We start from the raw sequence: 23,607 nt of genomic DNA on the forward strand, positions 1-23,607 counted from the left end.
ATAAAGCGGGGGGGGGAGAGCGTTAGGCCAAATAACATCTTGGTTTGATTTTTGGTGTGTGTGTGCGTGTGTGTGTGTGCTCCACAGACCTCCCACCACCACCACCCCCCATCAGGTTAGCAAATGTTTTGCCTTTACCCCCTTTTTTTATGCATCTCTTTACTTTATCTTCTACATTATTGCCTCTGCCTTTTCTTTTAAAATGATTTTCTATGTTGCGATACATAACGTCACCCTACGCAACACACATACACACACACACACACACACACACACACACACACACACACACACACCTTGAGGCTCGCCAGCCTTTCGTTTCACAATATTTTCTCAAATCCCAGACCCCAAGGTTCGGCGTGCGTGCGTGCGTGCGTGGGGTGGGCTCTAAACGGAATAACCCTCTCAAGCAGTGTGTGGCCTCTGGGTGCGCTGCGTCTAACGCGGGATCTAGTTGGTGCGTGCGTGCGTGTGTGTGTGTGTGTAACTCTGCAAGGCACCTTCGCCCCCACGGTTAGACAGGCTTTTTCCTTACTGGGCTTTCTTTCTCTGCTTGCATTTATCCCCGAAACGAAAAAATTAAAAAAAGGTGAGGTGGGTGGGGGAGACGAAGCAGTGCAGCGATGCAGAGCAGTGGCCGTTTCTATACAGCTGACGAGCTCTGCACTGTCATAGCTCATATTTTGCACGTAGTCGACAACGCCGAGCGCCGCCGAAGCGAGGCAGAGCTTACGAATGCGCTTCAGCAACCCCCGAACGTGGGTCAGTTGGTGACAATCCTTTGCGGAACCCCGGATGGCACACCGTCCACAGCGCCGACTGGCGTTCGCCAGATGGCTGCCGTACTATTGCGCAAGCGCGTCTTCTCTCTCTGGCGTGTGCTGACGCCGGAGCAGCAGCATCAGCTGCGTCAACTTCTGCTGCAACGGTTGGGTGACGAGACGACACGTCCAGTTCGTTTTGCTATCGCACACGTCGTCACTCGACTGGCGAAGGCAGACGCTAGCCGTGGCGGTGGCGGGTGGCCAGAGCTGCAGCAGGCAATCCGTGCTGCCACAGATGACACGCGGGTGGAGATGCGCGAGTTGGCGATGGTGCTGCTCTACAGCCTCGGCGAGGTGTTTGCGGAGCAAAACGCGCTAAGTGGACTGGCGGCCGAGTCTGTGATTCGCGGTCTCGGCGACGGAGACATGGTGGTGCAGGCCGCAGCGGTGAGGGCTGCCATGGTGTTGCTGCCGGCTCTCCACGAGCACCCCACTGTCCGCAGCGTGTTTCTCGCGCACCTTGTACCCGCTTGCATCGGTGTCCTGGAGAACGGGGCGGCTGTGGAGGCGAGAGCGTCACTGTGCATCAGTGTGCTTGAGTTACTGGAGCAGCTTTTTGGTGACCTACCGGTGAAGAAGTACGGCGCTGTCGTCCAGGATTTGGCGCAGGCGCTTATCCGGCTCATGGCGAATCCGCAGCACCATCCACGCGTCCGTGAGAACTGTGGGACTGCATTGGGCCAGCTGGCGACGATGAAGCCAAGGTTTGTCGCGGCCCCAACTCTGTTGGAGCCGCTGGTGCAGGTGTGTCTCGGGCTCATGTCAGAGGATAACACCATCTCCATCTCAGACCAGGGCAACGGCCACGTGAATGACGCGGATGTGGACAGCAGCGATGACGACGATGTGGACATGCTGCACGTCACATCCCCCTGCATGGTGGGTGGCCGACTGCTGAGCGCGCTTGCGACGACGGTGGCGAGCAAGGCTTTCACGGCGGTGCTGTTGCCGTACATCTCGAGGGTCACAGATGCCCCGGAAAGCGTGGACGCCCGAACCCGCAAGGCCACGATGATCGCTCTCGCCTGCCTTGCCGAGGGGCACTCGAGCTACCTGCGTCGCCGTGTCCGGTACGTCTTGACGGTGACACGCGCCTTCCTGAGCGACACCGACGCGGTACCACGTGAGGCCGCTGCCTTTGCTCTGTCGTACTTCTGCGCTCACCTGCAGCCTGAAGTTTTGGTGCACCACAACGAGCTTTTGCCCATGCTGATGCCGCTGCTGAAGGACTCCAACGACCTCGTGCGTCGTCGCGTCGCCCAGGCGCTGGACACGCTGTGCGAAAACCTCCAGGAGAACCTCGACCGCTACGTGCCAACGTTGTTGCCTGCCGTGATGGAAGCCATTCCGATTAGCTCGCTTGAAACACAGTGCCGTTTGTGTGGTGTGCTCTCATCGATGGGTATGACACACTCGGCAGCGTTCGCGAGCCACGGCCCAGAGCTGCTCGAGACTCTGCGGCAGCCCTTCCAGTTCAATACACCGGAGACAACGGCGCTGCGGGCGCAGGCAACCGAGACCGTTGGCGTCGTCGGCTCCGCGATGGGCCGCGCCGCCTTCGCTCCTTACCTTCCCTTCTTCATGCAGGAGGTGGTGGCGAACCTGCACACACGCAACGCCGCTGTTCGGGAGCAGAGCTTTGGCTTCCTAGCAAACATGTGCGAGCTGTTTCAGGAGGACTTTGCGCTGTACCTGTGCGACTCCATCCGGTGCGCCCTAGAGACGATTGCTGAAGACCGGGCTGTGTATAAGAACAAGCATTTGCTAGCCAGCGAGAGCGTTGGTGGGGCCCTGTCTGCCTTTGCTGCTTGGAAGGACGACGACGACGACGATGACGATGACGACGAAGATGACGAGGACGGTGGCGACAACGCAGAGGAGATTCACCTGCGCGTACGCACCGCCGACGTCGAGGAGAAGTCCTCTGCTGTGTATTGCATTGGTGTATTTGCCGACGTCATGATGAGCCAGCTTGGGGAGGCACAGACGGCAGCGTGCTGGGAGGCGCTGGCAGGACTGGACTCGCATTACTACCCTAACATTCGCTCGAACGCCCTCATTGCCCTGGCGAAGCTTGCCAAGGCTTCTGCCGGTCTCCCTGCGGAGGAGATGCAGACGCGCAGCCGGGCTGCCATAGTTGCGGGAAGAACCGGTCTCGCTGGCAGCAGCGGGGGTCTCGTGCAGGATGTTTTGCCATTGCCCGTGCGCGATCGCATCGATGAGCTACTGAGCCTGCTACTTCGCACGATCGAGGAGGAAAGCGCAGAGCGCGAAGTTGTCGGAGCCGCGTGCGAGGCGGTGACGATCCTGATGAACTACTTCGGTACTCAATGCGCCATCGACGGCCCTGATGCAGTGTTGCGGGATGTGGTGCAGTTGCTGCGCGGGACGATGCCGTGCCAGCGCGACGACGACGACGACGACGACGACAGCGATGCGGACGGTGCCGAAAATATGAGCTTTGAAGAGTATCAGCAGAAGAAGGGCGATGCAGCCGGTGCAGACAAGGCGTATTACTTGCAGGGCAAGGATCCTTTTTTTAGGCTCGCTGACGAGGCGGCTGAGGCGCAGGCATCCGCGATTGTGGCTGCGATGGCGCAGCACGAACAAAACGGCATCACCGCTGCACCACCAGCCACACAGCGGCCACCAACCGCTGAGATACCTCCGTGGTACACGTTTGTTGGACCAGAGATGGTGACGCAACAGGTCCACCTGCCTGAGGATCACGACGAGGTAGTTCTGGACGCCGCCGCCGAGATGCTGGATAGCATTGTCAAAGTGTACGGTGCGCTGCTGGAGCCTTACATGCCCTACCTGGTTCCGCTCCTCATCATGCATGCCGACGTGGAGACGCGGCCCCCAGAGGGGCTCGTGACTGGTGTAGGTACTCTGGCCGCTGTGCTACAGGCGTACGCTGCCGTTGACCCCAGTAGTGGTGACACTGCGTCGCCAGAGTCGGAGCGGCTGCTAGCGCCATTTGTCGAGGCGGCCGTGCAGCTAAGCTTCAGGGTTATGGCAGGATCGGACGAGTCTGCTGCAAGGGCGAACAGTGCGTATCTGCTGCGAGTTCTTGTAGAGGGCTGCCCGAGCTTCTTCACGCAGCAGTCTAACGTCACTCTGGAGTCCTTCCAGGTGCTTTGGTCTGTTGTGGGCAATGAGGAGGACGAGATGCCGGAGGCGGTTGACAATGCGGTCAGTGCCACTTGCTCGTTTATCCGTTGCCTCCCGCTGCCGTTGTTGCCCGTCGACCAGGTCATCCCTCCCCTCATGGCACATTTGCCCATGAAGGTGGACAAGGCCGAGAACCCGAATGCGGTGCGGACTCTGTGCTACTTGCTGGGCACGAACCACGCCGCCTCGGCCGCGGCGGTGTCGAGCTGGCTGTCGTCCGTGGTTAAAGCTGTTGCAAACGTTCTCGCCGCAGCATCCGTGGATGACGCGGAGAAACAGCGGCTGGTGCAGCAGGGTGCAGCCGTGTTTGTGCAGGGGTACTCACAGGTGTGGCAGCAGCAACGTCTGAGCTTGACAGATGAGCAGCGCGCGGTGCTGCAGATATGGCAGCTGTGAAGTGGATGTCTGTTGAGAGTGTCAGAAGAAGGGGGCAGGAAGGAGGAAAGGAGGGGCGTGCGCATGGTTATCTGTGCTCGGTTGCTTTCTCTCTCCAACACCGCCATCACAAGAGAGTCACTGACACCGTTGTGTTTGCCGCTGTTCTCTCTCTCTCCCCCCTCCCCCCCCCTTCCCCCGTCTGCTTGCCTGCGGATCTGTTCACTGGCGGGTGACGCCAGCATTTCTCTGCCTCTCATGCCCCCGGTACCCCTTGTTTGCCATGTTTTAAACGAGTATAACGCGTAAACATCGAGTTGAGGTAATATCGGATACATGACCATGACATATACACACTAAACGCGGTGCATATATGTGTGTGTGGGATGTCTCTGTGTCTGTGTGTGTGTGTGTGTGTTTCTTTCTTCTACGCTCTCAACGCTCATGTGCCAGCTGCGCTCCCTCCCTTCTCTCCCCCACCCCCAAGTGGCTCTGACTCGGGGTGTCTCTCCAACGGCCTGCTGCGTCTTTACTGCCCACCATTTTGCGTGTGTGCGTGTCCTGACCTCCCCCCTCCTCCCCCCCGCTGGGTTTGATCACTGCAATCATACGCACGCTGTCTTGATGCCGCAGCTAGTTATGCACTCTTCCATCCACTTACGTATATGACATCGACTTCTTCACACACCTTCCCCCCCCCTTCCCCTCTCCCCTCTCCCCTGGTCGCTTGTTTTTTTTTTCTTGACGCCTGTCTCCCTGTTTGTGCTATGCGTATATCACATCCCCCAGCCCAGTCCTGTGATTGCACAGGGCGGCGCATTCTGCATCCGTATCGCCCTCCCACTCCCTCTCACTCCCTCTCAGTCTATTCGGCTGCTGCTGCTGCTGCTGCTGCATCACGTGAACCGACTTTTCGTTTTCGTTCTTTGGTCTGGCTTTGCTGTGCATGGACGGCTCTCGCTCTCTCTGCCCACGCCCCCCCCTTCCGTCTCTCTCTCTCTTTGCGCGCGCCCAGAGACATTGAGTCTAGTAGCCGTCTGCGGTGTCCATCGGCATCTCCGTCTGCCTGGTGTGTATGCACACACCAAACGGCTTTCATTTTTAGCCCCCCCCCCCCCGCCCGCCCTTTGCGCACGTGACTCGTTCGTCTTCATGGATCGCAGGAACACACGACACCCGCTGCTGCTGCTGCTGCTGCTGCTGCTGCTGCTGCTCTCTCTCTCTCTTCAATCGCCAGGCTTGCCCACGCAAACGACCTCCGTTCCATAGACCTTTGAGGGAGAGAAAGAAGAATAAAAAAGAAATAGCCTGTTCGAGAGCGTGGGCGCGCCTCCTCGTTAGTCTGGGCGAGTACGACACATGTACCGCTATCCTGCTGCCACCGTGCTGCGGTCGCAGCAGTGGGGCTGTGCTTATCAGTCTACTGGCGGCGCGGGTGGTGCTGTAGCGGTCGTCGCGGGGCGCAACACCACCCGCCTCTCTGCCAGCACCGTGGAATGCCCACGGCGACACTTTAGTTTCTCGACGCGTGTATCGCTGTCAAACCTTCCACCCCCACCCCCGCAAACAGGCACCATGGCGAGTGAAGAACGCGTCTCTCAATGGTGCCAGCGGCTGTGGGGTCTCGTTCACAAATCTACTGGTGGTGTGGCTTCTTCGTATCTCATCTCCCAGGTTCACCTCGCCGCAGACAGAGCAGCGGCAGCGGCAGCAGCACCGTTATCGTCTCCGACGTCGCCCACTCTGACCACACCACCGAAAGCTTACGGAGCTGGGGAGTTGACAGGCGCAGAAGTGCTGTCCCGCCTGCGCCACGCCATCCGTGGGGATCAGGGCCGCATTCGCAGCGACATTGTGAAGAGCGTGTGGGCAACCTTCGACATACTCGTACCACCCGCCGTCCAGGAGAGCGTCACAGCTGACAATGTCCCAACCACCACGGAGGACAACTACTTTATGTTTATCTCAGTCCTGAGCGAGCTCAACTTTGACCTCGACTTGGTGATGAAGGCGAGCATGCAGCTGACGGCAAAGGTGGACGCCTACACCACCTTGCTGCGACAGGCAGAGACCCAGGAAACGGAGCAGGCGGCTTCAGCTGGTGTGTCTGGTGCTGCAGGGAGCGCTGTCGATAAATACGAGCTCGCCGAGAAGCTCATCAAGGCAAAGAGTGAGGTCATGCGGTGTTGCTTCGAGGCCCGAAGCGCCGGCTCTCCCCTTTACTACGCCTGGTTGTGGCATACGGCCGCCATGTCAGACGGCCTCCAGCGGCTCATCCATTTTCGAAAGCTGACTAGCGTTTTCGAGAGATTATGCAAACAGAACATCAGAAGGCTCATGCGAGAGCAACAGCGCTTGCGGTCCTCGTCTGAGCCTGTGACGGGAAAGCCCGTGGTACCGCTGTCAGCAGCAGCAGCAGCAGCAGTAGCAGCCACCGGCGCCTCCGAGCGCAATCGCTGCGCCGGCGAGCTGTCCAAGTGGCGTGGTCGCCTCCTGGAAGTAGGCCTCATCGACGGCGCCCTGTCCCTTCTCTTTCAAGATTTCTTTTCGAAGGAGTATCTGGTGATGGAGGAGCTGACGTGGTTCACGACGCCGCCGTCGATGCTAGACAAGATCATGCGAGCCGAGCGCGTGCATCCCTTCGTCCGTGGATTTGACGACATGCGCTATCGGATGCAGCCTGCTCACCACCGTCACATGTTTGCCTTCCTGCACCCCGCCGTCGTTGAGGAGCCGCTCATCGCAGTGCAGGTGGCACTAACACATGGCATTGCGAGTTCTGTAGATAAGATACTGGGCCGTCCTACGCCGCTGTCCGACCCGGCGAACACGTCGAGGGCAGCTCTTGCCTTCCGCGACGGGCTGTCATCGTCGGCCGTGGCGGATGGCGCCGGCATGTCGGATGATGGCAATGTGAACACAGCCATCTTCTACAGCATCAACTCTGCTCAGAGCGCTTTGAGCGGAATGAATATGGGCAATCGTTTGATCAAGCGTGTCGTGCAGGAAGTGGAGGGCAACATCAACGCCAGTCGCCAGGCACGCGGCTTGACGCCCATTCACACTTTTAGCACCCTCTCACCCATTCCTCTTTACGTCAGGTGGCTGGCTGGTAAGGTGGATGCGTTGGCTGCTTCCATGGCGACGGCGACGGCGGCCCGTAAGATGGTGAGCGGTCTCTTCGGCGAGCAGCTCTGTGCAGAGGAAGAGGAGACGCGCTACTTGGCTCCGCTTCGCGAGGCTGTCGTGGGCTACGCCCTGCGACACCCCGATGTGCTGCCCGTGAAAAGCTCGCTTGTTGTGCCTGCGCTGTCCGCAGGCGACAGCGACAACTACGCAGCCAGAGACATAGCGGTACTGCAGTACCTTGTGGGTCTCCTCCGCCACGATGATGGGCCTTCCTCTTCTTCGATAGCGTGTGATGACAGTCGTGCCACGTTTGCCACGGGCAGCACACCGGCACATCGGCAATCGCAGCCGTGGTGGATGGACCATGCGTTCACGATGGCTCTGGAGGCGCCTCTACTCCGATCTGTCGCCACGTACCTCTGCACCGCCAAGCGCGGGCGTGGTGGCCGCATTCGCGATCCGGTCGGCAATTTTCATGTCTCGAACGGCGCCACCGTTTATCGCCTGAATTTTCTGAGTAACACAACGCCCCAGGCCAGCCGCGAGAGCGCCTGCGTCACTGTGAATTACTGGTATGATTTACACGCGGTCTCAGCCAACGCCATGCAGTACGAGGTGAGTCAGACGGTCTCCCTCGGCGAGCCCATCAAGGCACTTCTGGAGGGGATGCGATAGGGTCAGCAACGGTTGTTCTCAAGGCCTACCAGCACGTCTTCTTCCCCTCTTTTTTTTTTGGTGGTGGGTGGGGGGAGGGGAGGGGAGGAGGGGGGTTGCTTAGCTCGCCGCGCTGGCGAGCCCACATCCCGGGGGCAGCACCTCTCGTGTATTTGGTGTGGTGCGGAGGGACATTCCCTCCACAAATGTTTGACAGAGAGAGAACAATCCGGCACACACACACACACGCACACACATGCACCATAAGCAGACAGCAACGCCACCAAACCCCCAGGTTATATTTGGGCGCGATCCTCTCTCCCCCCTTTTTTTATGCAATATATATATTTATATATATTGTATGCCCTTGGATCTATATTTTTCTGTTTATCTGCATCCATGGCCCTCAGGGAATGCCCGTGCACACGCGTCCACATGGAAAATGAAGACGAAAGCGATTATACGGACCTTCTCCCACCGAGCCAAACCATATATATGCATCCACGGACTATCGACACCACGTATGTATATGTATGTGTGTTTATGTGAAGGAGTGTCACATTATGTGCTCCTCATATCGGCGTGGAGGCTCACTTCTGCAACCCGCTCTGGGGGTGGTATCATGAGGTGTACATGTTTCATTGCATATAGCCCCCTTCCCCCCCTTCCCCCTACCCCCCCCTCCCCGAGAGCTGTACTCCCCAGCGTCTACCCTGTCCCGTTGTGTGTCTTTTTCTGTGTGTGTGTGTGTGGCTCGCCCTCTACCTTACCGCATCTCTCTCGATCGTGAACAAGGCTTTTTGCCCATACAGCGGACGACGGCGACTACGACCACCAACCAACACACACACACACATACACACATACATACACACACGCACACACACACACGCAAGTACATTACGCACTTTGATTGGGGGCAGTCGGGTTATCCAAAGAGGCACGGATGTCCTTTGCCGCCGCCTCATCCTCGTCGTTGGGTGAAGGCAATGACACCGCGCTCAAGCACAGCGCGACCTTGGACTCCTTATGCATGTCGTCTGCTACCCATGCTCAGCTTGGCACGTTCACAGAGACACCACCACAGCCGCCCGTTGCAGCGTCGGTGTTGTTGTCTTCACAGGGCGCCATCGCCTCGTCCTCAGCAGGAGGACGAGCCGCTTCGCCAGAGGTGTCTAGATGGCCCTCACGAGCGACAGATGTTGCTGTTGCCGTGGCGCAATATGCGAGCTCGTTGGCGTCTTCTACGTATCGCCCGTTGACCTCCCACACCCCGTTGCCATCGACCGTGCCACCCGCTGAAAAGACACCCAAGGCCAGCCACACCGAACTTGGCACTACGAGTGTGGCGCCCACTGCCTCGCATTTTCGTGAGTGGTCCGTCAACGCCACTTTGCTTGGTGACGTGATGGACAATCCAATTTTTTCTTTACTCCCAAAAACCGCCGGGTTCACGGCCGAGACGTTATCGCCATCGGCGGTGGGTGTGGTGACAGCCGCAGCTGCAGCGCCACTCCCGGGTAATCTCCCAGCGACCCCTGATTTCTCACACCACTCAAGACTGGAAAGTGCGGCTGCAAAGGCGTCTGAGAATACCCCCGCCGGCAAATCATCTAGTCGAGCCGATGTCCCCACTTTTACTGGTGGCGAGCCGCCGGCGGTGCCCGTTCCAGAGGTGCGGGGTACGGAACGGGAGTCCGTGACGCTGCCCAGTAGCGGTGTACCACCGCCATCCATTCTTCTTATTGCCCTCGCAGACTTGGAGGTGCTCCAGCAGTCCTTCTGCGCACATGCTCTCGTGACTCCATTGAAGGAGCAGCTGCATGAGTTCAAGCAGCTCGTGGCTGCCTCGATGCGGTCGGAGCTGATGCACAGACACACGGAGTCAAGCGTAGGGGACTTCGCCACGGAAGCACGAGGGGATCCGGGAATCTATGCGAAGGACACAGGGGTGGCCGCTGGCGAGAGCGAGAAGGCGGCCAGCGATGGCTCGGAGGACGAACCCGCTGCCGTTCTCAGCGCCGTGCAGGTGCGCGATGTGGCCGCCCATGCAGCGTTGCGCGCCGCGCACGGATATCTCTATGGCAGTGAAAGTCTCCCTGTAGGCGTGCCGGTGGTACACCTTCAGCGCGCTCGTCGAGAGTGGGTTGCACAGTATCACACCGAGCACGTTCAACCGCGCCTGCTGCAGGCCCAGCGACGTCTGTTTGAGGCGTGGTCGCAGCAGCAGCAGAGGCAGTGGCTGCAACAGAGCGTTGCCAACAAGCGTACTGGCACTCGCGCAGAGGCACGAGACCCGTCTGTCTTGAATCATGCGATGACGCCGTTGGCTTTATGTGCAGCGCTGCGGCCGGTGTATTGGCGCAACATTACTACAGAGTGGTCAAATGCTGGGTCTGCCACGACGATCACCACCGACCCTGCCACTGCGGTTGCGCTGCCGGTCAAAGCAGGAGAGACTACTGGAAGTAACACTTCTGTTCCGCCACGACGGTGTCCGCAGTCGCCGACAAACTGTGGACGCACCGGTCTGCCACTGCACGCACTGTCACCTGCGAAGGCGGTCTGGGACTTTGATCTTTACGACGACCTAGCCCTGGCCGTGTCGGTGGAGCAGCGCGAGATGATGGTGCACCAGACAACGTCGCGCATCGCTATAGACGCCACGGATGTGAATGAGTCAGCGTTGACGGGGTTCGCACCATCTACCCCACCGCTTTCGACGACGGCGGCGGCGGGCGCGTCCACTGCTCCCCTGACGGCGCTATCGGCGCCTCCGATGCTCCTCGGCCGCAGCGGCGATCTTTACCAGATGCAGCTCACCCTCCCTGTCTTTGTGTACGTGGTGAGCCGCTATCTATTCATTGCACAATACGGCTCGTACTTCCCAGCAGGCCTCTTCAGCCGCGCCCTCCTCGACCCATTTTACTTCCCGGATGCATCTCAGTGCACACCCGAGTACGCGCTGCGTGCCGCGCCAGTCCTGCGACAGGAGGCGAAGCGTGTATACGCGAGCTACACCGCGCAGCTGGCGGATGTGCATCGCTGCTTCCCTGAGGGGAGACGCTCGACAGTGGTGCCGCTGTCGCCGAGGGACACATATCATCTCTGGGCACTTCTTTGCCCACCGCAGCGGCAGGATCTCTCAGGGCGATGGAAGCCTCTTCCATGGGGCCAGCTGGTCCCCGAAGAGGAGGAGGCTCTTCTGGCAGAGGAGTACAAGAGTGCCGCGCGCGTTGATCAGCGCGTAGGAGAGGGAAGCCTGTTTCTGGAGGAACCGCTGTTGAGTTACCCCCACGCCCGCGCGGCACGCCAAACTTATCGCCGGCGGCTCCAGCAGCTCGCACAGCATCCGTCTGTGCTGGATGAGGTCTCCCGCCTTCTTTCGAGGTGCGAAGACGTCGCCTTTCGGTTCTTCTCGACAATAGACACAGAGCAGAAAGGTTACATCACGTGGGAGGCCTTCACCAATGCGCTCATCGAGGAGGCAGACGTTGTGGATTATCGGCGCAAGGTGTCGGAGCGTGCTGCCAATCTGACGCGCAGCAGTGCCTCGGTCTTCGACCGGTACATTGTGGAGCCGCTGGCCCCAGTACTCGTGCGACTCGGGTACACCGGCAACATCTTCGAGGTGCGGCACAGCGCGTCGCTTGTCATGTTGGAGGGGTCGATCGACTACGCCGTGTGCGATGGCACGCAGCTGGGTAGCATCCACCAGCGTTTTCTTGTTCGACCGATGGAGGTTTTGTGTAAAGAGATGGAGGGGGGGGACTCCTTCGATTCGTTCGGTCGACCTATCGGTCGCATGGGCAGCGGTCTGGACCGTGATGGCGGCGACAGGGCACATCGCAGGCAAAGCGCGTCCTTGGTCGCTGTCGATGAGGGCTACGACGAGTCACTGCGACGGCGCCCGTGGCGCCACAATCAGCGACCTCCACGCGTGTACATTCGCTACGAGGACGGCCGGCGGTTGCAGGAGTCCACCGCACTGAGCTTGCTGCAGCAGCTCGGTCGTTCTCCAACAACGGGGGTCGGTATGGCGGCAGACGAGGGTGGCTCCGAGGGCGATGAGGAGGGCGAGGCCACAAAGACACGGTCACACCAATCCGAAAAGCTGGTTTGCCTCGAAGGCGCGTTGCTTGTCGAGGGTGTTTCACCTCTTGTGCCATTGCCGGTGTTCGTGGCGCGTAGCAACGACATGCTTCTACGGTTCTACGCCACCAGCCGGGCTGTCCAATCGATGCCGGAGGCAGGCGCGCTGCGCTGCTCGGAGACAGTGGCAAGCATGGACTGGGCTGCTGGCGGCTCTGGGGAGTGCCGCTTCAGCTCGCACGGCGTCGTCACTCCGACTGACGGTGCCGCACCTAGTGCCCACGCCTCTTCTTCTCCCATCGCATCGCTGCCGCCTCACCGGCGGATGCATCATGATCGCCTCTCCGTGCCGCGACAGGAGTACCTCCTGCTAGGCACCCGAAGCGGCACCATCATCCTTGTGGACCTCTACGCCGTATTGAACCGCGTCCCGCGCCTGGCGACGCTCGCGGCGTTTCAAGATGCCGACAACGTCAGGGCTGCGAGTTCCCATCCAGCAGACAAGGGCGCGGGCGTCGTGGGCGGCAATAGCGGCGTGGCGAGCCCGACGAGTGCTATCACTGGTGCTGCGAACACCCTATCGGAGCGCATCGGCAACTCTTCGAACGCGTGGACGGGGTATCGCGCACTCGCCCAGCGCACATACTACGGCGATATTCGCACCTTTACCGTGCACACGCGGCAGGTGCACAAACCCGGTGCGCTTGTGTCCTCTGTCATGGCCGTGGCCACCAGCGGTTTGGTGGTCTCCAGCGGGTTGGATGGTGATGTCTTCACCATGCGACTGGCCTACTCCCCTGCGTGGATGGCCTCTACTGGAGCACAACGAACGCCGTACAGAGGCATTTTTGGTGTCGCGACTCCCACCACCGACACGAACCGCCCGTTGGTACGCATCGAGGTGCTGCACCGCGTCCATGTATGCGACACTGGCGTGCGCCTGGCCATTCCCATACCTTTGCTTTCCCTGCTCGCGGTGCACACTGTGACGAACAAGGTGTTTCTCTACCATACATCTGTGCTACCGACGGCACCGGCGCTAGTGGACGGTGGCTGCGGCAACGCCGCATCCGCTCAGGTGTCTAACGCGGTTTCATTGCCGCTACTCGCAGCCTCGGAGGGTGCCGGTGTGGTGACCGGCAGCGGCGTTGCCACGGTAGCTGTTGAACCTCCAGTGACATTACCACGGTTGGAGCTGTACGATGCATCGGCGCCGCACCTCCGCAGCATCGTAACGATGGTGTTGGTGGAGGGGCTCGACCAGCTTATCACAGTAGACTGCAGTGGGTACGTGAAGGTGTGGTCCGTGCGGCAGGCGCAGCCAATCACCTCCTTTTACGCATGGGCGCCGTTCAACGTCTCCTACAATAACAGCGTCGGGGGTGCGGGGCGGCCGACAGGGTTGGCGTCTTTTCAAGGCATCACTGCTTCTGCGCTACAGAATAGCAGCGCCAGCGGTGCCAAGATGTCGGCATGTGGCGCTTCCAGCTCCTCGGCGGTGTCACTCTTGCGGATGACAAAGAACAGCATTGAGGCGGAGGTCGAGGGAGCGGAGTACCGCTTGCAGCCGTGCCGCAGCGCCGCATACAACTACGCCGGTCGACAGCTCTTTGTCATGGGCAGCAACAACGCAGCTCATTGCTTTTTCTTGAGTGGTCAGTCCAGTGTGCGTGCGCACACGGAACCGCTGCGGGTACTACTGGTAGACGCGGCGACAGCTCCGCAGGCAAGCGGCGTACATCGCCGGCTCATCAGCCTCAGCAGTGCAGACTGCCGTTTCTGGACGCTGCTAACCGGTGCAATGGTCCTTGGCATCCGCGTGAGCAGCGCTGAGTACAGGCATCTGATGGACAGCAGTACTGCCGCTAGCAATCGAGGCAAATCGACGACCAGCGTGATCTCGAAAGAGCGACAGCGACTGGAGTCAAGGGGTGGCCGCAGCAACAGTCGCCGTGGCGTGAATTCGCGGTCAGGCTATTCCACGCGGATACAGGCTGCCTTCAACTCCGCTTTTCTGACCTCCTCTTACTCGACTGTGACGACCGGCGAACGGCAGCGCCTGTTGCCGCCCTCGGTCGACGACGTCATGGAGGCTGTGTCAGCGCGTCCGTTTAGCGGTTTACACCGCTCGCATCGTTTCATCGCCAAATCGCACGATGCCGCTCCAGCAGTCAATCGGTCCAGCAAACGGGGGGAAAGCGCATTGGGGGCCGGCGCGGCCCCATCGCAGCTCTTGTCACTGGTGGGGTTGCCCCACGGCAGTTCGACAACCCCTGATAACAGCAGCAGCGGTGGCATTGGTCAGGGCGGCGGTGGGGACGATGACACGGATGGGCTGATGAGCGTGACGCGTGATCAAAACGTGTTGCTCAGCGACATTCGGTGCGCATGCCTCGGAGGTGGTGGCCAGTGGGTCAGCTACGCTTTGGCTCAGGGAGATATCCGACTGCACCGCTGCGACTCGGGGCGTCTGTTGCGCACCTTCACCACCACACCTCCGTTTACGGAGGACTTGGTGGAGGCGGCGATGCAGTACCAACACCTTTTCTCCTCCATCACCACTGCCGCGACCATGAATATCATGTCCGCCGGTCTCAGTGCAGCGCGTTCCAGTGGTGGTGGTGGTGGTGCCAGTGGTGCCAGTAGCTCACTCACCACTACGCCACCACGTGCACCGTCGGTGATGAACACTGCAGCACAACTGACTCCACCGGCGTACGCACAAGCTGTCGCGCTGGTGCTGCATCAAATCCTCACGAACACGTCTGGGGTTAGTGCCGGCTCAGCCGCGGCTGCACCCGCCTCAACCACGTCAGGTGAGGTTACCGATCAGCTGAGCCGCAACGTCCACCGAGAGCCGCTTCACATGCTCTACCTTGACAATTCGCATGAACTACTCGTCGTCTACGCGGACGGTCTTCTGCGCGTGTTCTCACTGCTCAGCTACTCTCCCACGGCATCACGCGTGATCGTGTCTCGCACATTGGTATATCGCGCAATGAGGCAGGTGCAACGTGTACTCGCGTCGCTCAACCGCCCCGCAAGCGCCGTTCACTACCGTACCGCCGCAGCAGGCATTCAAATATCAGGCGCGAGCTCGACACGACTCGCCGCAGGTCCATCGGGAGGTCTTTTAGAGGAACTTCTCAAGACGGGTGGCATCAAGGGCGCTGACGTGGATCTCTGTGACGCCGAGGACGGTGAAGGCCGAATTGGCGATGTGGCAAGTGGCAGCAGCAACTCTAGGCGAGTTTTGAGGACCCCCCGCAGCGGGGGAGCTGGCGGCAGCGTAGCTGGGGGGCGGCTGAATGGCGTGGGTGCGGCCGAGACGATGCCTCCAGCAGCAGCAGCAGCTTCTCCGGTGTTCTTGAAACCAGCGATGAACACGATGCAGGCCCTGATAGTCTCCTTACCTGAGCACAAGATCGATCCAGATGTTGTGCTGCTTGCAACCGCCAGCCCACCTCTCGGCCTCGTCTGTCTTGTGCATGCGAGTGGCTTGGTCACCGTCTTGGATACACAGTCGCGCGGCGAAGCGGGCAGCGGTGCGCGGATGCGTACAATGTTGAGCAGCTCAGATGGCATGGACAACGAAACAGGTGGATACTCTGGCGGCGCCGAGCCTCACACTCAAAGCGTCCGCGCTCAGGCCTGTGTGGTGGCTCACGCCTTCATGACGACAGACGAGGTGACGGCGGCCACGTTCCTTGGCGCGTACCCGTGTCTTGTACTAGCGGATCGCCAGCGTCGCCTTTCATTCCACCTGATGAGGGGCTCCAGCGTGTTGGCGCTCCTAGGCGAGCTGGCCGAGGAGGTCGAGAAGGATTCGGTGGCGTGCGCTTCACGGAGCCGTGAGCAGGTCAGGGCCGAGGGGTGCCGGAACGCGGCACTGCTGGGGCTGCCTTGTGACAGTGTGGTGGGGCGGCGTGGTGCAGAGGAGGAGTCGAATGCAGCCCAACAAAGCTTCACGTTGGCGTGGACCGTCTCCATCGATGACACGTGTGCGTCGCAGCGCGCACTGGGCCATGTCACGGCTCTCACCTTTGATGCCCTCTACGCCACCCTTTACGTCGGCACCTCTCAGGGCTACATCTTCTCATATCTCGTTCGGCGTTTTCTCACGGCGTTCCAACTGACGCCGGTGTTCCTCCGCGGCGCCAACGGCGTGGATGCCTCAACCTATGCAGCAGAGCTCCAGCGCGCCCTCACCACAGCGCATCCTGGCGCGTCACCAGGCAGCGGCGGAAATATCACTTTTCTGCAGAATTACCTGCGCGTTGTCTTTGGCCTACCGCAGGACGTGCTCGCACAAATGGAGGGAACATCCTGTTCCACTCCGCAGAAGCCGCACATCAGCTCGAGCAGCCATGCCACCTCGCCGGCCTCGACCTCACCGAACCCACCACCGAAGGACGCCAGCAGTATCGTCGATGTCTACAAGCGTCACCGGGATATTTTTCAAAGCTCATGGTCTGACACCCCCGCACAGCAGCGCGACACCAATGGCGGCGGCACGCACGCGACGACTCTGTCGCGGATAAGCACACCTTGCACATCCAGTGAGGTGTTCATCGCCGCGGCGGTGTTGCACGATGCCGTTGCGCGCATGATGACGGTCGCCTCGGCAGTTCCCGCCGCAGGAAAAACACGTCCAGGCACCTCCGCGGCACCAATGAAGGCGCAGCCGTGGTGGTTCATGTCCGCTGGAAAGACAGTGCAGGAGTACGTGGCACGCAAGTGCGGCTGTAACACAACTCAAATCGGCACCGGTGAGAGCGCCGGGGCTGCCACCGCCAGCGCCGCTGGTCACGGCGCGTCCTCAGACGTCGACTCACGCTCCACCGGCTCTGGTGAGCTGGAGCTGGACGCAAACGGCGTGATGCTGCTGCGTGAATGGGTGGCTGCCGCGCTGACAGAGCAGCGTCTCTTCCAGCAACATCACACAGGCGACGCGGAATCGGTGCAGGGTGCGCAACAGCCGCCGCAGCAGAGCGGCCGAAACTCCACGGCTCTCAGCGATACTCAAGGGGGAGGGGGTGATGCGTTCAGTCGCAGAAGCCTCAGTAACAGCAGTGGCTTCACGGCACTACCACCCATGCCCTCGTCAATCGAGGGCCGCGCTGTTCCCGATAGCGGCGCAGCGCGTGTGGATGCTGATCGGGGCCTTGGTGCTGGTGGAGTAGGCAATGAAACTCGAGCCCCGGCAGCGCTCACATCGGAGCAGTTGGCAGAGGCACTCGTCCAGGAGGTGGAGGAAGAGCTTCTCTTCGGTGTCTCAGTCACCACGACAAAGATGACCACCGGCATCAGCGCTACCCCTCCGCCTGCGTTCACCCCAGAGGAGGAGGCCACTCCGTCAAACCCAATCACCGACACCTGGGTGGAGTGTCTTTTCACTAGGCATGCCGTGTGCATTACAAGCCGCTCCCCGCTGAGCTTGTTGACGCCCCCTGCGATGCTCGAGCGGGCCCGGCGGGAGAGGCAGGACCGTCGAGGGCGGATAACCGCCGCTGCTGCCTCGGGAAACGCAGCTGGCAGTGGATCCGAGGCGCTGGAGTGGGATGCGTACGTCGAGGGTACTTTGCCCAACTACCTCACTGAGATTTTGAACCACCCGAACCACGTCCTGACAATGTCTGAGCAGCAAGCGCTTCAGCAGCGCTCCATCACTACGCTGAAGTGCCGACGTAACGGTTACCTCTGCATCGGCCACGCCGACGGTGGCGTAACGCTATGGACCCCGTACGCATGTGCGCGACTGGAGAGCCTGTGCCCGAGCACAACGTTGGTGTCCACACTGGATCGTCTCGTTGCGTCTGTCAAGGCTCAGTTCCACTACGCCGTTGAGCGTGCAGTGGCGCAGCGGCAACGAATCGCCTACGAGGGAGCGTTGACTAATGCTCCGCAGGGGGAAGAGGAGGAGGTGGCTTACATGAAAAACCGCATACGTACGATGCTGCTGGGGTTCCACCTCGACAAGTTGCAGTCGGAGGGGACAGGAGACGAGGGGCGAAAAGGGAGTGCGGCGGACAAGCTGACACACAGGGACCAGGACACAGAGTGTCAGTCCTCGCAGTCGACGCCGGGCACGCGAGCTCTCCACCACCACAGTCCTGGCTCTCCTGTTGCAGAGCGGCGCGACAGCGTCCTGGTGTCTGCAGACGGGGGGACGCACTGTGCCGCAAAGAGTGGTGTGCCGGCGCAGCCCTTCGTGTATGGTTCGATAGAGGCGGAGCTGCTGACCATGCGCCCCCTCCTGTGTTTGTTGCTCGGGGTTTCGTCTCCGGCACAGTTGCGGGCTAGACAGCTGAGCCTCGAAGACCTCTTTTTTCTCCCTTTACAGATGCGTAGCATCGCGTTCTTCGAGGGCTTCAACCCCCAGTGCTATGACATGGCGGTGGATGTGGCGATGCACCGACTGCAGCGGGAGCTCATAGAGGTGTCCAATGAGAGCGCCACCGAACAGCCTCATTTCGCAGGGCGCGTCTTCCCAGACGCCCTCACCGCTGCCGTGGTTCAGGGTGTGTCGACGGTGTCAGCATCGGTCACGCCTCTCGCATCCCATGACCCACGGTATGGCAGCTCTCACGGCCTGGACGCGGTGTGGAGCCGCCAAGGCGTCACCTCTGGCCACCTGTGCCGTACGCGTCTGAGAAGCATCTATGACTACCGTTTATCGTCGCTTGTGCAGGCCTGGTGCAATGGTGCTGATCTGCTGCACCACGGCGCATCAGGGGCGGCAGACTTCCCAGGAGCGCTGCGCCTACTCCTGCACCGAGCAATGGAGGGGCTGCCGCACTTGTCCGACGCCGCCGCTGCGGAGAACTCGTCATGCGCCGAGGGAAATGAGGTAAAGACCCACGGGAGAGCTTCCTCCGTGGGCTTCGGTCCCAGCGGGGCCACCCAAGGCACCACGGCTCAAACCGATCCCGCCCATTCGGTGTTGCCAAAAACTTTTGTCACTGCTGACAGCACCGCGCAGGCGGATGGGGAGTATTACGAGGTTTGCCACGCTTTGCAGGTGGCGGAGGTAAAGGCAGAGACGCTGTGGGAGGTCGAGGAGCTGGATCGCGTGTATCAGCAACTACAGAATTTTATAGCGACGGCGGACGCGTCACCCATGACCCGGCGTCCGTGGGGTGAGGCTGGCCTCTCAGGTGTAGGCGAGAGCCATCCCGCACAGTTGCCGCGCCTCAGCACCGCTGCCGTAGCGGATGCAGTGAGCCGCCAGTTGAGGCGCGGTATTGAGATGCGCGTGACTGCACTGTCGAATCGCATGGTCGCTGCCTCTCTTTTGCGGGATATCAAGATACGCTTTCGGCCTCCTCCCCCTCCTCCTCCTCCCACGAGGGCAGCGCAACTGCCGCCGGCTGCCTTCCAGCAAAGCGGCGCGGTTGGGTGGGTGCTGCATGTCCTCCACGAGCAGGCGCGGCAAGCCTTTAGGCAGCCGCGGCTCACATGGAAGCAACCCGCGCCGTCGCTCCCCACGCGGTCGTTGGCAAGTACCTCTAAGCCCTCTCTCTCCAATGAGCCGATACGTGAGCGCGAGTCACAAAGCGACCCGACCGCGTTATCCGAGACCGCATCTGCATCATATCACGAGAAACCACTGCCGACGTTTTCCAATAGCGCACCCCCTTTCACGCTCCCCCATATTGGCGGTGATGGACCTCTCTATGCCGGCCTTGTCTCCTGTTCCAATGCAAGCGACGCCACGGTGTTCATCACTGAGATGCCCCGCGATGCGAGTGATGTCGCTGTCGGTTTCGGTGCATCTTTACTTACCCCAGCGCCGACTCCCCTGCACTCAAGCGGAAAGACCGCCACGGCGAGTACCGCTAGGATTGGGATGTGCGACTCCTCCTCCCTGTCCTCCCGAAGGCTATCCAACCCCGATGAGTCGTTGCTATACAACGTCGAGGCCACTCTACCGCCACAAAAAGGGGAGCGCTCGCTGCTGCTGCTGCCGGTGGCGGACGGGGCATCGCCCAATTCCTGCGAAGGTCACCAGCGAAGCACATTTGGTGCCCGAAACACGCGTATGCTGGGACGCAATCACAGTGATCAGGCCGTCCCTTCCATGCCTGACAGAGCGCCGCTCGCATCGCATTTGCTGCCAAGCCCATCGCATCTCGAGACGGCAAGCAGTCCGACCAATGCAGGCTTGCATAGCCACACCGGACACTCAAAGGGCTCGGCGCAACAGCGCCTCTTCCCCTTAGTCGCCTTGCACCGGACGACACTGGCGCGTACTGGCAGCGGCGCTGCCGCACCACATCAGCGGCGATCAACATCCAGGGGCTTGGGTGGCACGAAGGACAGCACAGGCGGTCGTACTGTAACGGCCTCCGCACTCCCATCTGCTGCTGCTCCTGCTACTGCAGCGATGCCTACGCTGCGGCCCGCTACGGCTGTCGGCACCGGTGGTGTGCGCCGGGGGGCGAGAGCGGAGGAAAGACTTCAAAGAAGCAGGGCGGCGACTGTACAGTCCTTCACGTACTACTCGTTGCTCAGTAAAGCCGCCACCACCAAGTAGCCAGGCTCGGACACGCCAATCACACACACACACCTGATGTTTAATTGGACATGTGAAGAATAGCTCGTGTCGGCTGGGTAGGGGGGGGTGGCGGGTAGCGAGGGACGGAGAGGAAAGAAAACTGAATAGATGTATATTAGTAGCTCAGTGTCTTCAAGTGGTGCGCGTGTGCACGCTTCACGTTGTGCACGGCTTTTATGTTGAACATACCCTCTTGACGTGATAAAACCGTCTTCCCTGTCTCGCCTTACACACACACCCACACACCCTTTCACAGTAGGGGTTGTACACCACCATCTTCACCACTGTGTGTGTGTGTGTCCATCGCGGTGCCCTCTCACATTGGTGAAGGAAAAACTTGTAATGGAAGAATCAAAATAACCACTCCATGAGCTGCGGATGAGCAGGTGGGGGCTCATGTCGTTTGTCCACTATGGGGACTTGAAAAAGAAGGGGGGGAGGGAGAGTGTACACCACAACGCCAGCTGAACCATGGCCTCTCTTCTTTATTCACCTCCACTACCTGTTTTCTCTGGCTACACGTGTCGTCTTTCATCCTTCCTCTCGCTTGTCTGCTCTCTCTCTCTCCCCCCCTCGAAAAAAAAAAGAATCCAACGTGCGTGCACATCAAACGTGACACAACATCGCCGAAAAAAAAAGGTGGTGGTGGAGGATATTAGAGAAGCGTTGAACCACACTTTCGCCCCCCCCTTCCTTCCTTCCTTCCTTCCTTCTCTCCCCTTTTTAAAAATTAAGCGACTCTGTCCTCTTGTGACTGGGCATTGACCTACACACACACACACACACACGCATACTTGCTGAGAAACTACCATGGATGCGCTCTCGGTGCGTCTGCAGGAGCGTGGTGTGCATCAGGCAGAGTCTGTTGTGCCGACGCGCACAGTTGTGCTACACCTTCGCCCTGCCCCAACGGCAGAGGAGTTGGAGTTGGCACAGCGGCATCAGCACATGCATGTTACCTGGGACCCGGACGTGCGTGAACCTGTCAACCAACACGTCAGCAAGTGCTGCTGCATTTTTCACAAGAAGAAGCTTTTTGGCGAGAGTAGTAGCGAGAGTAGTTCTAGTAGCACCGACAGTAGCGACGACGACATCAACGAAGTCGATCACAATGGTGCCGGTGCCGGTGCCGCCGGCGCTGGAGGCAGCGACATGGGGTGTGTAGGTCACCAGGGTGTGTGTGTGCATGGCGGCCAGGCTCATCATCAGCATGCGCCTCGCAAGCACCGACCCAAGTGCACGAAGGACCATTGTTACTGTGGTACTCGCTTCCACTAAGGGGGAAGACGAGCGTGCAACAGTGAAATGCGAACGGAAGCGACGCGTTTACAAAACACGAGTGTCGTTGAAGAAAGAAGAAGGGGGTGAGGGGATGTACATGCCTTCCCCTCCATTGCCCCCGCACAGCCACTCCGTGAATATATTTTCAGTTTGAACTGACCACTGCTGCTTTCCAGGGGCTTTCTTTGTATACATATATATATATATCTTCTCAAGTGGTCTCTCCTCTTCCTTCCCCTCCCCTCCCCTCCCCTCCCCTCCCCTACTCTGTGCGGCTTCACCGACTTGGACCTTCTAGGCAATAATGCACCTCCTTGCTTCGCGTCTTTCTTGCTTTCTTTCTTTCCGGGCGTGGATGCGTGACGTGCATTGTACGTGTGCTGGTGCCCCCCTCTTCCCCCCCCCCCCCCGTAGTGGTGGCTGTGGTTGCGGTGAGAGATTCGATCATTCGCGCGGGGGGGGGGGGGCAGACAAAAAAAAGAAAAAAAAGGAATTGTGTGTGAACATCAACTGCCTGATTTGTTGCTCGTGTTGTTTCCACCAACTGCGCTTTTTGGGGCGGGGCCTCCTCCTCCAGATATTGGCTTGGCGTGTGGACCTGCTGCTGCTCCCCCCCCCTCCCCTCCTCCACGTTGCGTTCAGCGCCGTCGCCTTTACTGTTCTACACGTTCTACAGAGGCTCCCGCGCACGTTCCCTCCCTCTTATGATATTCTTTGATTGCCTTGCTGTCACTCTTACTCTTGGACCACACATTTGCTGCTCCTTTTTTCTCCTCTGCTCCTTGTGTGAATCTTCCGCGATCACCGTGGGCCGCCGCCGCCGTCGTCCCTCCCTACTACTTTCCTACCCTCAGCTCCTTTCCTACCCCCCCCCCCCCCCCCCCGTGTGTCACCCACTCCACCGTCTGTCGCCTTCCCCCCTCCCTCCCCCCCCTCGGAGCTCCCGTCTTCGTTTTCGTTGCTGCGCTCATCAGACCGGGTGGTGTACTGGTCTGGTGTTGTTTGTCACCCTGTGTGTGTGTGTGTGTGTGGTATGGGGAAATGAGATACATCGCTACGCCCGACCGCTCTCTCTCACACACACATAAACACAAATCCACCTCACACATCGCTTTTTCGGTGTGTCGACGTGTGTGGGGAGACAGCCGCTTGGTCTGTTGCTCGTCACCTCCGTCGTGCTATCGAGCAATCTCAATCACTTCTCTCCCCTCTGTACGTTCGAGTGTACAGGAAAGGGGGGAAGGGGGGAGAGGGAGGGGAAGGCGGTCCAGGCACGGGGGAGAGGTGGAACACAGGGACGGCCCACACCCCAAGCAGTGTCTGCCGTCATCTCCTCCATTTGCCGTCTAGCCTTAATCGCGTTCTCTGATTGTTCGTCTAGTTCTCCTCCCTCCCTCCCCCCCCCTCCCCTCCCCCCGCGACACATATTTAAGGAGGGAACAAGGCATTGCTCATCCACTGAAGCTCGCACCTCCACACATACATATGCATATATATATATATATAGATATGTTCTCTTTT

General features: G+C 59.8%; 4 protein-coding genes across 4 annotated transcripts; all 4 read left to right on the plus strand.

Annotated features, from left to right (window-relative positions):
• Positions 1-623: 623 nt before the first annotated feature.
• Positions 624-4,394, plus strand: JKF63_06439 (uncharacterized protein; the record flags this gene model as incomplete). Its single annotated transcript, XM_067902389.1, has 1 exon — positions 624-4,394. One exon carries the CDS (start codon positions 624-626, stop codon positions 4,392-4,394), a length of 3,771 nt encoding a protein of 1,256 aa, XP_067759410.1.
• Positions 4,395-5,732: 1,338 nt separating this feature from the next.
• Positions 5,733-8,177, plus strand: JKF63_06440 (uncharacterized protein; the record flags this gene model as incomplete). Its single annotated transcript, XM_067902390.1, has 1 exon — positions 5,733-8,177. The coding sequence occupies one exon, from the start codon at positions 5,733-5,735 to the stop codon at positions 8,175-8,177; it is 2,445 nt and encodes an 814-aa protein (XP_067759411.1).
• A 1,387-nt stretch (positions 8,178-9,564) lies between these two features.
• On the plus strand, positions 9,565-20,784 carry JKF63_06441 (uncharacterized protein; the record flags this gene model as incomplete). Its single annotated transcript, XM_067902391.1, has 1 exon — positions 9,565-20,784. One exon carries the CDS (start codon positions 9,565-9,567, stop codon positions 20,782-20,784), a length of 11,220 nt encoding a protein of 3,739 aa, XP_067759412.1.
• Positions 20,785-21,615: 831 nt separating this feature from the next.
• JKF63_06442 (uncharacterized protein) lies at positions 21,616-22,083 on the plus strand (the record flags this gene model as incomplete). The annotated part of the gene is made up of 1 exon (XM_067902392.1): positions 21,616-22,083. One exon carries the CDS (start codon positions 21,616-21,618, stop codon positions 22,081-22,083), a length of 468 nt encoding a protein of 155 aa, XP_067759413.1.
• Positions 22,084-23,607: the final 1,524 nt, after the last annotated feature.

Source organism: Porcisia hertigi, chromosome 7, assembly GCF_017918235.1.
Source record: "Porcisia hertigi strain C119 chromosome 7, whole genome shotgun sequence".
In the NCBI taxonomy this organism is placed as follows: Eukaryota; Euglenozoa; class Kinetoplastea; order Trypanosomatida; family Trypanosomatidae; genus Porcisia; species Porcisia hertigi.